The sequence below is a fragment of the Folsomia candida genome, unplaced genomic scaffold (genome assembly GCF_002217175.1).
Source record: "Folsomia candida strain VU population unplaced genomic scaffold, ASM221717v1 Fcan01_Sc004, whole genome shotgun sequence".
NCBI classification, from domain to species: domain Eukaryota; kingdom Metazoa; phylum Arthropoda; class Collembola; order Entomobryomorpha; family Isotomidae; genus Folsomia; species Folsomia candida.
The window spans coordinates 7682481-7694277 of NW_019091196.1; the positions used below are offsets into that span (position 1 = coordinate 7682481).

The following is an 11797-nucleotide window of genomic DNA, read 5'->3' on the forward strand; positions in this document are numbered from 1 at the left end:
TACGCAATAAGACAGGTATACAATTAGGGTAATATCTGGAGAGAGAATAGAGATCACTCTTAGTTTTTATTTTTGATCCCTTCCATGTAAACTGTGGCATCTTGTTTTTCAAATAAAAAGACTGAAAGAGCAAGCTTTTTGATCATTTATCTGTTATTTGGTCCTCTCGCATTCAGCACAAAGCTGTTAAATTTTCCTATTTGATCTTTAAAAAGTTTGTAAAAAAAGTATTTATCACGAATTTATTTCAAGTCATCATGAGATTAGGATCAATTTTTGTTCTTTCCGTTGTGGTTTTGTTACAGTGTTGCGAGTCACAAACAGTTTATAGACGCTCACAATTGTCATCATGGCCTTCACAGGTAATTTTTGATGCTTATTTTACATCATAAAATTGGACATCGTGATAAGTGCTTACACATTACACCGATTTACATACATGTGATTGTGTTGTATGCAATACAAACATTGAAATTTGTGTTTAACTTCTTGCTCTAATTTTATTTACTTAAGATGTCCCCTCTTCAACGACAAGGGCCACAACAACGTTATGCAACCCGAGACATGATTCCCACGGGCGCTGATCCATACTCTCAACAACAATTTGGAGCGATGGCTGCCGACGAATCGCCAAAGTTGGTCATTCGCAAATTTATTCGGTCATCACAGCAGGATTTGCAGCTGCAGCAGCCGACCAGGAGCCGTAATGGTTCACCACCAGACCCGGCGCAGGCCAGATTTTTGTTCAATTGGTTGTTTGGAGGGAGGCAACCCTACTACCCACCGCCTCCACCCCCTTATGGTCCTGCCGAGTACTGCGTCGAATACATGAACCCACACACTGGACTTTATGAAGAAGAATGTACTCCAATTTGATAAAAGAGTTGCAGCGAAATGAACAATTATTTCAAACGTTATAATTTTGACGATTTACAATTCGTAGTCTCATGAATTTGCAATAAATAATTAGGAAGATTTGCATACAGAAAATTTGCATAAGCTCAATGATAGTATTTTTGCGCATTATTAGAGTTACCCATGAGTTACGATACGATTTCTTTATCATCATCGTGCATACATAACCAATGGAGACACTCGGAGACAGGCTGAATATCATCACGCACCACGATTGTTTGTCTTTCACTCAAGGGTTGCTTGACTTTTACTAACAAATTCGAAGTCTTGTGTACATCGTGGACAAGTTTTATCGAGTTCCTAAGTCCCACCCATAGGGTGTCAAGGAATATTACGCAGTCATCATTCATAACATAACGAAGGACGCCTTCTCAGATCCTACATACCTATATTCTGTTTCTGACAGCCGCAATTTTAATATGCTCTAAATGCTAATGCTAATATGCTCTGCTTTTAATAGTATTTTTGCAAGTTTGTGTCGTGTTTAAAATAAAATATTTACAGGGTTCATTGATAAGTTACATTTCAATCAAATTATTTATGACCATAGATAATTTTTAAAACAAGTAGAAAGCAACACAACCAATTATGTTTAAGCATATGTATGTCTAGGCAAGAAAATTAACAAATGAACGAATAGACAATTAAAAGAAGAGCAACAATTTGGATTCAAAAACATATTTGACATATTATGCCAACAAATAGGTTACAAAACTATATTGATCTTGAAGAATTATATGGTTGACGCATTTTATATGCATCGTTATTTGATTTCTAAAAGTGGTAGAGTTGGTTCCCAAACCTAAGACAAGTAAACGATAAACGAAATTAACTGATTTGTTAACCAACTGCAAATAATTTGTAAATCATACCTGAAGAATATTATCTCCTGAAACGGATGCAAACATTCCATTAGCATAGGAAATGTCGTTGATTGCGGAGACATGCCCTGGAATTAAATTTATCAATTCATTAATAACATAAGTGTTGTGTTCACATACTCGGAGTCAGGTCCCTGAGGTCCCCTTCTAAATTTTCTATTGTATGACTCCAAATTGCGGTTCAAAATTCAACGATGCAAGTGATGTTTTTCTTTATAGACAATAACACCAGTTGCCGTAAATGCCACATATGTAGTTCAGATTCGTAAATTTTCCCATATATATTAATCATGTAAAATCTCAACTTTTTCCGATTAATTTCAAAAACCAGTATGGGTCAATCATTCCCTGTGACCAAAATTACTAGAAATTTACTCTAGCTTCTATTTTCTAGCACTATTTTGAAATTGTGGTGCAGAATAGCTCGCCCACTTATGACTATGACCATATTTATCATATGACCCCCATTGGACCGATTTGCCTCATCTTCGAACTTAACTCCTAACTTTGCATAATATGCATCTGTATACAATTTAAACTTCAGCCGTTTTAACTCTGTGGTGGAAAGACAGACATGATAGTTATATAAGACCTGGCTCGGGTTAAAAAACAGTCTAGTAGAGTTTAAAAAAGGCAACTCACCACTATGGAAAAATACACACTCCTTGGGCATACTGACTTCGTCACTCTCGTTTGAAGAACTGGTAGATGAACAACGAGCAACATCCATGATATAAATTTTCCCATCATTTCCAGCGGATGCAATGGTTGTACTACAAAACTGTACATTCATCACAGCATCTTTGAATGGTTGAATCGTTTGGATGGAGTTATCAAATCGGCGAGTATCCCATATTTTCACAGTCTGAAATCGTCATTAAATAATTCCAATTAATAAAAGCAGTCACTCATTAACAAGTTAAATATTCAGTTCGGAGAAGTATAGTAAATAGTTAGGTTAAGTATTTTCTGTCCTGTGTTGATGGTCACAATCGAGATCGAAAACTTGACACCATGATAATTTTTTTCCCTACAAATAGTTAGTTAGTACCTTGTCTGAACCACCCGTCAAAACTACGTTCTCGAAAACTGGAGACAATGAAACTGAATTGATATCTCCATCATGAGCATTTTCCTTAGTCAGGGCAGAAGTCTTGGTGCGAGTATCCCAGAAAATTAGTTTCTATACAATACAATTTTTAAACAGTGTAGTCACTCATTTTTTATGCGTATTCTTCTAATGTGTTTTCTTTCAATTATAATACATACCCTGTCATCACCACAAGATGCTAACACATGTGGCTGAAATACACTCCACTCAACATCCTCCACGACCGAGGTGTGTTCAGAATGCTTGGTGTAAGCATCCACAGCGGGTGAGTTAACTCCTTCTTCAACTGGGGTTGTGACCGGTTTGGCATTAATGTCCCAGATACAAACGACCCCATCATCTGAGCCAGAAGCCAATATCCCTTCTTTTTGGGAATTCCAGGCTACCCCAAAGCCACCGTTTGTATGTCCCCGCAAGGCCAGATTAAAACGAAAAACATCATCTTGGGCCACGTCGGGAAACTTGCTAGTATCAAAAATAAAGACATCATGCGATGGAGACTTTGTTGCTATCATGTTGCTATTCTGGGGCATGTGTCTGGCTCGATTAATTTCGCCTGTTTGTTGCAAAACATATTTTAGGATTACAACATAATTTTAAAATATATTAGCTCGTGTCTAGTGCTACCTTTGTGAGTGATTCTTTTTAAGACGCGAAATTCGCCTTCAAACTTCTTATCATTTTTCATGTCAACCTCACAGATCAGCAAATGATTGGGCTCGTTGTCCCCAGTGTTCGTTCCAAGCAAAAGTTGGGGCTTAGTACTGCATACAGAACATAATGTGTAAAAATTATTCGTTTGTTAATAAAAATTCGATAAAGTGCATTACTTAATTGTAGGTGTAAGCCATTCCACCGTCAACGACGGCCAGACAAGAACAAAGTTGAGGCACTTTTTGTACAGGAAAGGGGCACTGTTCTTGAGCCACGTGGAATACTCATCGTTGAAAGGTATGACTATAAGACATTGTAATTAGTTGTGTAATACATTTATAAATAACAATAAATGAGAATGCGAATAATTAAAACATACCTTCCAATTGTGCATCAACTTTACAAAACGGCTGGTGACGGCTAGCATCGGCTACTTGATGCTCAACAGAGCAATAATATTCGCGATGGCATCGCCGACACGGATATTCAACTACACTTAGATTCTTACAAGCAATACCGGTCTTGATGCCGCAACGTGTGCTTCGCTGAGTGTCCATCATCGTTACGACGGTTTGACATTCTGGGACGGCATCATTCGCCTGGTAAACAGACGATACATTGAATCAGTTAATGGTTAGATTATTTTTATGAGTGAAACCATTTACTTCTATTTCCCCGGAAGTCGCTTTTTTAGTGGTTCGAGAAAGTTTTTTACTTGTAGAAGACTTTCCTCTTGCCGAAGCAGTTCGTCGACGCGAACTCTCGACAGGAACTTTCGGAGAAGTTAATCGTTTCTTCACTTTCTTCCTGCTGGGAGATGGAGACCTGTTGGAATCTGAATCATGCTGGTCTTGCTCTCCCACTGAACTAGTGGTGGTGCAAGAACGGCGAGGACGTTGTTTTGACGCCGACGGTGCTGTGGATTCTTTAGATTCATGAGGCGAACTCTTACTCTTACGTTCGAGTTGAGTTTTCTTTTTCGATTCCTTTACGAGGACGCCACCCGCCGTGAGACCAGGTGGAGTAGTAGACGATTGTTTGGATTTCGAAGATGCACTTTTGCTAGCGCCTTCAGTTGTCTGCACTTTCAAAATTTTCGTTTCATTGTGCTTGGAAGAGGGTTTTTGAGTCCTCATCAGCTCATGAGATCCAACAACAATACTTTTCCGACTCGACTCACCCTTGTTGTCCGAAATACGAATGGTTGATGCACAGCAGGAGCGAGATCCTCCAGTTCCAGTACTCTGATGACTGATCCACCTACTTTTACTTGCAGTATTAAGTTCCAATACTTCTGAAAATTCGGTTGGCACTACAATTTGTTGCGCCGCTTTGAAAGCCATCTCAGGAGTTACTACTTTATACAATAGCGGTCGTTCTCCTCCTCCTAATTCTTCCTCTTCTTCTACATTAACTTCTTCATACTCGCTAACTACATCATTGTCAGTTAGTACCACCAACGACTTGGACAAATTTTCTAAGTCCTCCTCTGTAATAGTTCTTACACACAGGCCGCGATAATCCTTATTTCCAGGTTCCATTGAAGTTGAAGAACGTTGCGGATCGCCACTAGGTGAATCCTCCCCCCATGAATCGATACCACTAGTCATCATGATTGCTTTTATCTTTAAATCTGCGAATAATTATTAACCAAAGTCTCAATTAATTACAAATTATGCCAAGAAAATCAGGACTTTCAACTTCACCAAACTTCATTCTTTTCTCATCAACTTTGGTCACAAATTATGAATGAATTACCAGGTCAATTTCTACACAGCTCCGCCGCAATGATAAGTGCAAACAATTGAAATGAACTAAATGGTAAAAAAATTATGGCAGAGTGAGCAAGGAATGTCCTTTGACTGAACTGACCGAGCAGCAGGTGAAGACTGGACTAACAATGCACATGTCAGACATGTTTCGCACGGATCTTGTTGAAACTAGCACTAAAATCTCAAGGAACTAAACACAAACAATAGTTAGTATGAAATTTGAGCACTTCTGCAGAATTCGCGAAATGGCGAACGTTTTAAGTTGGCGAAAATGCGTATTTTCACCATGCGAAACTATATGGAGTTCACCTCTCCGCTTTTCTCCTGCGCTTCTCTTCGCGAGGTCATCCGTTTTCGCTCAAAATTGAATTAATTAATTTCCTAACCAAGTTCTCATCCGATTTTTTATATTTGGACTTTACATAATTTTTGAGCACTTTTTAATATTTAAAATGGATTCAACTAACTTATAAGTGGATATTATTTTTCAAAATTGTTTCAGAATAATACATTCGATGTTTCTATTTATTCCCTTGGCGTGCTTTAAAGATTTTGATGACAAAAATCTTATGACTTTGTGTAATGTTAGCCCTTATCACACATAGGGAACTAGGTATATTTGGTTTTTTATGGTCTAATATATAAATAAGTTTACAAATATAAATATGCAATGTGAAAAAAGGAAAATCGAATCCACTATTCTGAAATCTCAACAAATTCTTAAAAAATTCCAATGATAGCAACTTAATTTTTATGTTAAATATTAAAAAGGTTCAAAAATTGTGTCAAATCCAAATATAAAAAATCGGATGAGAACTTGGTTAGGAAATTAATTAATTCAATTTTGAGTGAAAACGGATGACCTGGCGAAGAGAAGCGCAGGGGAAAATCGGAAAGCGGCCGTATAGTTTCGCATGGTAAAAATACGCGTGTTCTCCAACTTAAAACCTTCGCCATTTCACGAATTCTGCAGAAGTGCTCAAATGTCATACTAACTATTGTTTGTGTTTAGTTCATTGATATTTTAGCGCTGGTTTCAACAAGATCCGTGCGAAACATGTCTGACATGTGCATTGTAAGAAAGAAGGAAGGAAGCCAAGTGAAAAAAATGCATGCCGGCACATCTCGAATTCTTGAGGAATTTGAGAAATCTCAATTTGCTTTTTACTATTATTTTGCCACTGAAAAAAAATTAAAAATTGTGATATTTTTTATTATTTCAAAGTAGTTTATTGGTCACAATTTGCTGTACAAAGTGTTTAAGTTAAGGATGGTCAAGACGAAACAGTTATAAACGTTTTAAAAATCATTTAAAAATTTGTCAACACGAAGGCAGCTCTGAATGTTTTGTTGGACTTTGAAGAATGCTTTCTCTCTGTCACATGCCGCAAACAGGTTATCTGAATGAAAGATAAGATACTTTTTTGATTAGAAATACCAATATTTATTTTCATGTAATTTATTAACTCCACGGACCAAGTCACCCACACCGATCATGAGATCACTCAATCAACCTTGGCTTCTTGATCATCATCATTCTGGTCTCGAGGATCTTTTTCCGATTTGTTCTTCTTTTGTTCTTGTCCTTCATCCGATTCTGGATTGTTACCTTCTGGATCTGTTGTGGTAAATTCATCCCGATACGATACTCTTTGCGGTGCTTCATAAGCTAAAATGTCATTCCTCGTTCTAAGAAATTGTGGCATGTGCATCGCCGTGATAACCTGTGAGACATAAATATAATATATAACGTGATATAGACCCACAGTGATGGTTTTCAATACAAATTAAGAATTATTGTTTTATGTGTTTGTTTTGTGCCGTGATAACCTCCATCATTGTGGGTCTATATCTGCGTGAAACTTCGATCGGATCGTCGTCCACTTTGTGCGATAGAGATCCCAGGTTGCACTTTGAAATGTTTTTAAAGAGTGGAAAGTAAGTTAATATGGTTGGTCCAACGGACTGGAGTTCATTGGTCATTATTTTCATGAGGTCTTTTTCTTCTTCCAGGCCATTACTAGATGACGGTTTGACCTTGGTTTTTGGCAGTCGTGATGGTTCCATGTCGATTTTAACAACTTCAGGAGAACCGGAACCTGACTTAGATCCATGAGGTTTACTCTTTGTCGAGTGCAAACTAACGGGCTGACTTTTTTTAACAGTGGCCGATACATGCGATGCTTTTGAGGGAGCCGTCGTTACTGTTTCGCTGGGTGGGGGAACCGTTTCCAACTTTGTTGAATCTTCAATAGTACCATCAGCAGGTAATGGAGATTGTCGTTCTTCTTCTTCTATATTCAGAACATCCGGGCCCATGGCACCAAATATCGACCCCATGACGGACGAGTAAATCAAGTCCGGTATCAGTGTCACTGCCGGGATGAAGAAGAGGCAGAGCCAAAACATTGGAGAGATAAACAACTGTTCCACAATGTCATACATTTCATTGCCTATGCCAATGTCGATTGTAATTGGCCACATGAAGCTATACGCCACAAGGAATATGAACCAGAGCAGGATAGAGCCCCAGATAGAAATATGCGTAAATTTGGTCCACGCCCTCGTCGCCAAGCCCAACTTCAAACTAACCACAATGACAACATAGGTGTAAATGCTGTTCCCCAAAATAAGGTAACTCCCCTCTTTGCCATTCTCCCAGACAGAGGAGTCTGCAAAATACTCTTTCGTGATCCAAAATAGGCAGATAGAATGAAGCATGGCACACATCATCCAGATGGAAAAGTTCTTAACAGAAAAGGCCCCATGGCTCGTGGCGTGGTAAAGGAGAGGGTACAGCATTCGGTTTTCCATGGAACAGTTTTGCTCAAAAATGCCAATCACGAGGGGCTGCATGCAGACGAAAATGAGGTTGTACGTCGTGATGGCCCATCGATCAAAGAGGATTTGTCCCGACCAGGCTGAGTAGATGGCAAACCACAGCTCGATGATGTAGAGGCAAATGTTCTTGTAGAAACTGTAGAATATCGCTTTCGTGATCCTGTCGTGGTTCCATGCCCCATGAACGAAGAGTAGTTTCTTCAAGTAGTAGAATTGGGCGATGGCATAGTCACTGGCGCAGGCTGCTTGGAGGCCTTATGATGGAATTATAATATTAATCGTAATATAATTGTTGCGCTTATTATGCAGCCCACCGGTAAAATAACATTATCGAAGACATTCAAATAGATACCTTCGTTTCCAGAGATGCCAACACCGACGTGAGCCTTTCGGGACAAGGAATATTAAATTTGTGAAGCTTAACCAAAAAGATAACTTTACGTACATTTTTTAGCGTTTGGTTACCTTTTGGATCATCGCGACATCATTGGCTCCTAGAAAATCATTTAATTTTATGAATCCTAATTCCATTATAAGTCGTTACATACGTACGTACCATCACCGATGGCAAGGGTAACAGCTCCTGTCAACTTTGTGACATACTCGACAATTTCCGCCTTCTGCATAGGCGCTGCTCGACTGTGCAAAATTTTTAATTAGTTACTCACTCTCACAGTTCCATACTGGTTAAAAATTGTTGTATCAAATTTGTGTACCACACAATTACAGCCAAACAACTGCAACATAATGACAAAAAGCTGTGTCGCACGCGATCCTCTAACGCAAAAGATAAGGTGTGACCATCAATCACAACTGCCGCATTGTGAGGAATAATATTTCGATACGCTTTCTTCCCTTGTCCATTCATCGCCTCGAGATCTATCTGGAGCTCATTCGCAAAGGCCTGAATACATTCCAATGTATCCTCTTCATTGTTCTGGTTTATGATAAAAACTGTCATGGAGGGGGTAATTAGACGACAAGAGTTTCCAATATTGATCGCCGTTTCCTGCTTATCTCCCGTAAGGACCCAAACCGAGATTCCGGCCTCCAGGAAGGAGGCGATCGTGTCTGGTACGAGGTCTTGTAATTTATCCTCGATGGCCGTGGAACCCACCAAAGTGAGGTTGTTCTCGATTAACTCGGCCGCCTTGTTGACTTCCTCGTCCCGATCGATAACAGAATTCACGGCGACTTGAAAGTCAACATCCCATTTCTTGTGTTCCTCCTCACTTAAAATTTTAATTCCGACGCATAACGTTCTTAGACCAGACGCTGCAAAAAAGTCTAAATGTTCTTTTGTTGTTTGGAGATCTTCTTCCTCCGTTTGTGACTTTGTGGCAATTGTCTCGAGGATGACGGAGTCGGCTCCTAAGATAAGACAAAATACATAACTATTAAATAAATATTTCAGTCATTTTTAAAGATAATTGACAAGTGAGGAGGTGAAAGTGAACCTTTGCAGTATAACCTAATCTTCCCGTCTGGACAGCGTAAGATGACCGTCATCCGTTTTCGGGTTGAGGTAAACTCTATCAGATTTAGGACCTGGTAGTATCTCGACTTCCCTTGGACAGAGATTTCAACCGTGGATGGAGATCTTGACACGAACATGTAACCGAACCTCTGCGCCCCTTCTACCAATGCCTTTTCGTCCGGGGACGCTGCATTGTACACGGTCTGTTCTACACCATCGGCCCCCTTCTTCACTTCCGGAATGACGTAATGACATACCGCCAACGCGACGAGGAATTCTTCTGCTGCCACATTTCCCTTCTTGATGGATTGAATAAGCGGATTTGCTTCCACAGTGTCAAGCATTACGCTCCCCTTGGCCGAATTGGGAAAGAGGTCTTCGTACGGATAAAGGACTCCTCCCACGGTGCATCCCTTAAATTCCATCACGTTTCGAGTCAGCGTTCCCGTCTTGTCGGAGAAAATATAGCGAATTTGACCCAGCTCCTCATTTAAGTTAGAAGTCCTCGCCTGTGCAGCCGTATTAGATTCGACATGGTACAGATCGGCGTCCCAGTTGATGAAGAGGGCCTGCATGTAGCGGACACATTCTAAGGTGACGGAGAGGGAGATGGGGATGAGGTTGTTGTAAAGAAGGAGGAAGGTCAAGAATTGGAGAAACTCTTGCATTTCAGTCAGCTCTTTGGCCCCTATGTAGTCAGGCGGTGGGAATTCGGTAAAGAATATGGCGGATATGGCCGAGATTATGATAAGGGCGACAAAGAGGAGGGCGATTTGGACGTTGGTCGCCTTATCTAGGGTGGATCTCTTGAGGGGGGCTTTGGTCGAGTTTTTCATGAGTTTTGTATCATGTCCAGTGTAAATGGCTTGACCAATGATCCACTTCGTGTTGCGGAGTTTTGCTCCACGAAGGACTAACTGGTCCGGACCGAGGGAAAGGATATCTTTTTCCGATTCGAGGTGAAGGCTACCAGCGAAGTCGTAAATCATTCTGTCGCAAATAGATAGTTTTAGATAGTGATTGATTAAGGTAAAGGCGAGCTAATAGATGAATTTGCAAACCTGTTTGGAACCCCACACTCGATATATCCCTTGACATTTAGGAAATCTTGGGCCTCCTGAATTGTTGCTGTTTTTGGGAGAGCTTGTCTCAGTTTGAGATTCGTTTCTCCATCCAAATTAGCTGTTTCAATATAGCACTGGTGAAAATTTAATTAACAGCAATTTAATTAATTTAAATAATAATTGTTATCATTTTATTAGGTCTTGTCATTACCATTCCGAGAGCTTCACTCGTTGAAAAGACAACCAAATCTGCGGGGACGAAAGCTTCATTTTCCAACCGGACTAAATCCCCAACTACAACATCTTTCCACTTTGTTGGCTCAAAATTGTCCCCTTTTAGGACTTCGACTATCTGATTATTCGTGTTATCGTCCGCTTTGTGACGCTTCACATCCTCGATGATCTCCTTTATCGCAGAGACCATGACTATGACGGCAAGTGGCATTGCGGTTGTGTAGCGTCCTGTTGGGGACACATCGTCAATTTGCTGAAGAAGTGCCATAGCTAAAAAGAATATGTTGGACGCCCGGCGAAACTGTTCATACAGGAAATATGGGAGGAAGGTGAAAATGCTATATTTCGACGTATTGACATTATTATTGTCGAATTTCTCTCTTTGTTTGTACGACAGCATTACGACACGTGTCTTTTGTGGTTTTTTAGGTTGTTTCTTTTTCTTTTTCTTTGCGGATGAGGATTCTTCTTCGGTTGCGGTATTTGTGACGGATTCTACGACGGATTCGTCGCCCGTGAGTGCTTGGTCTGGATTTTGATGTTTCCCAACAATAACGACGTCGGGAATATCGGGTGCGGCAGGGGCGCTCCCCGCACTCTCGACAATTTGGTGGTCTGAATATAATACGGGATGGTCATGGTGGGGCTGGAGTAAGGAAGTGGTGGATTCCGGTATTGTCTTTCTACGGTGTGGTGTGGTCATAATGTTCCTCTTGTACTATATTCAACAAGATAAATTTAACAGTGGTTGGGCAGAGTGACCGCATCATGTTAAAAGTTTACTGAAATTTTAAGAGTCAACTACGGATTTTGGCGTACTATCCTCGCACTCAGCACTTGCACCTCAT

At 40.1% G+C, this 11797-nt stretch overlaps 4 protein-coding genes across 4 annotated transcripts; 1 reads left to right on the plus strand and 3 right to left on the minus strand.

Annotated features, from left to right (window-relative positions):
• Positions 1–130: 130 nt before the first annotated feature.
• Positions 131–1591, plus strand: LOC110848497. The gene is made up of 2 exons (XM_022095727.2): positions 131–362; positions 514–1591. Exons 1-2 carry the CDS (start codon positions 258–260, stop codon positions 874–876), a joined length of 468 nt encoding a protein of 155 aa, XP_021951419.1. The 5' UTR covers positions 131–257; the 3' UTR covers positions 877–1591.
• Positions 1434–5526, minus strand: LOC110848498. The gene is made up of 10 exons (XM_022095728.2): positions 5320–5526; positions 4227–5194; positions 3941–4160; positions 3738–3864; positions 3535–3671; positions 3066–3463; positions 2848–2979; positions 2439–2661; positions 1788–1864; positions 1434–1717 (listed from the first exon to the last, which is right to left on the minus strand). The coding sequence occupies exons 2-10, from the start codon at positions 5172–5174 to the stop codon at positions 1679–1681; spliced, it is 2301 nt and encodes a 766-aa protein (XP_021951420.1). The 5' UTR covers positions 5175–5194; positions 5320–5526; the 3' UTR covers positions 1434–1678.
• A 1080-nt stretch (positions 5527–6606) lies between these two features.
• Positions 6607–7514, minus strand: LOC118435211. Its single transcript, XM_035850808.1, has 3 exons — positions 7164–7514; positions 6810–7057; positions 6607–6733 (listed from the first exon to the last, which is right to left on the minus strand). The coding sequence occupies exons 1-2, from the start codon at positions 7398–7400 to the stop codon at positions 6839–6841; spliced, it is 456 nt and encodes a 151-aa protein (XP_035706701.1). The 5' UTR covers positions 7401–7514; the 3' UTR covers positions 6607–6733; positions 6810–6838.
• On the minus strand, positions 7417–11652 carry LOC110849044 (phospholipid-transporting ATPase IB). Its single transcript, XM_035851381.1, has 9 exons — positions 10927–11652; positions 10713–10849; positions 9632–10641; positions 8891–9590; positions 8731–8813; positions 8640–8668; positions 8527–8560; positions 7487–8428; positions 7417–7436 (listed from the first exon to the last, which is right to left on the minus strand). The coding sequence occupies exons 1-9, from the start codon at positions 11650–11652 to the stop codon at positions 7417–7419; spliced, it is 3681 nt and encodes a 1226-aa protein (XP_035707274.1).
• Between the last annotated feature and the right edge of the window lie 145 nt (positions 11653–11797).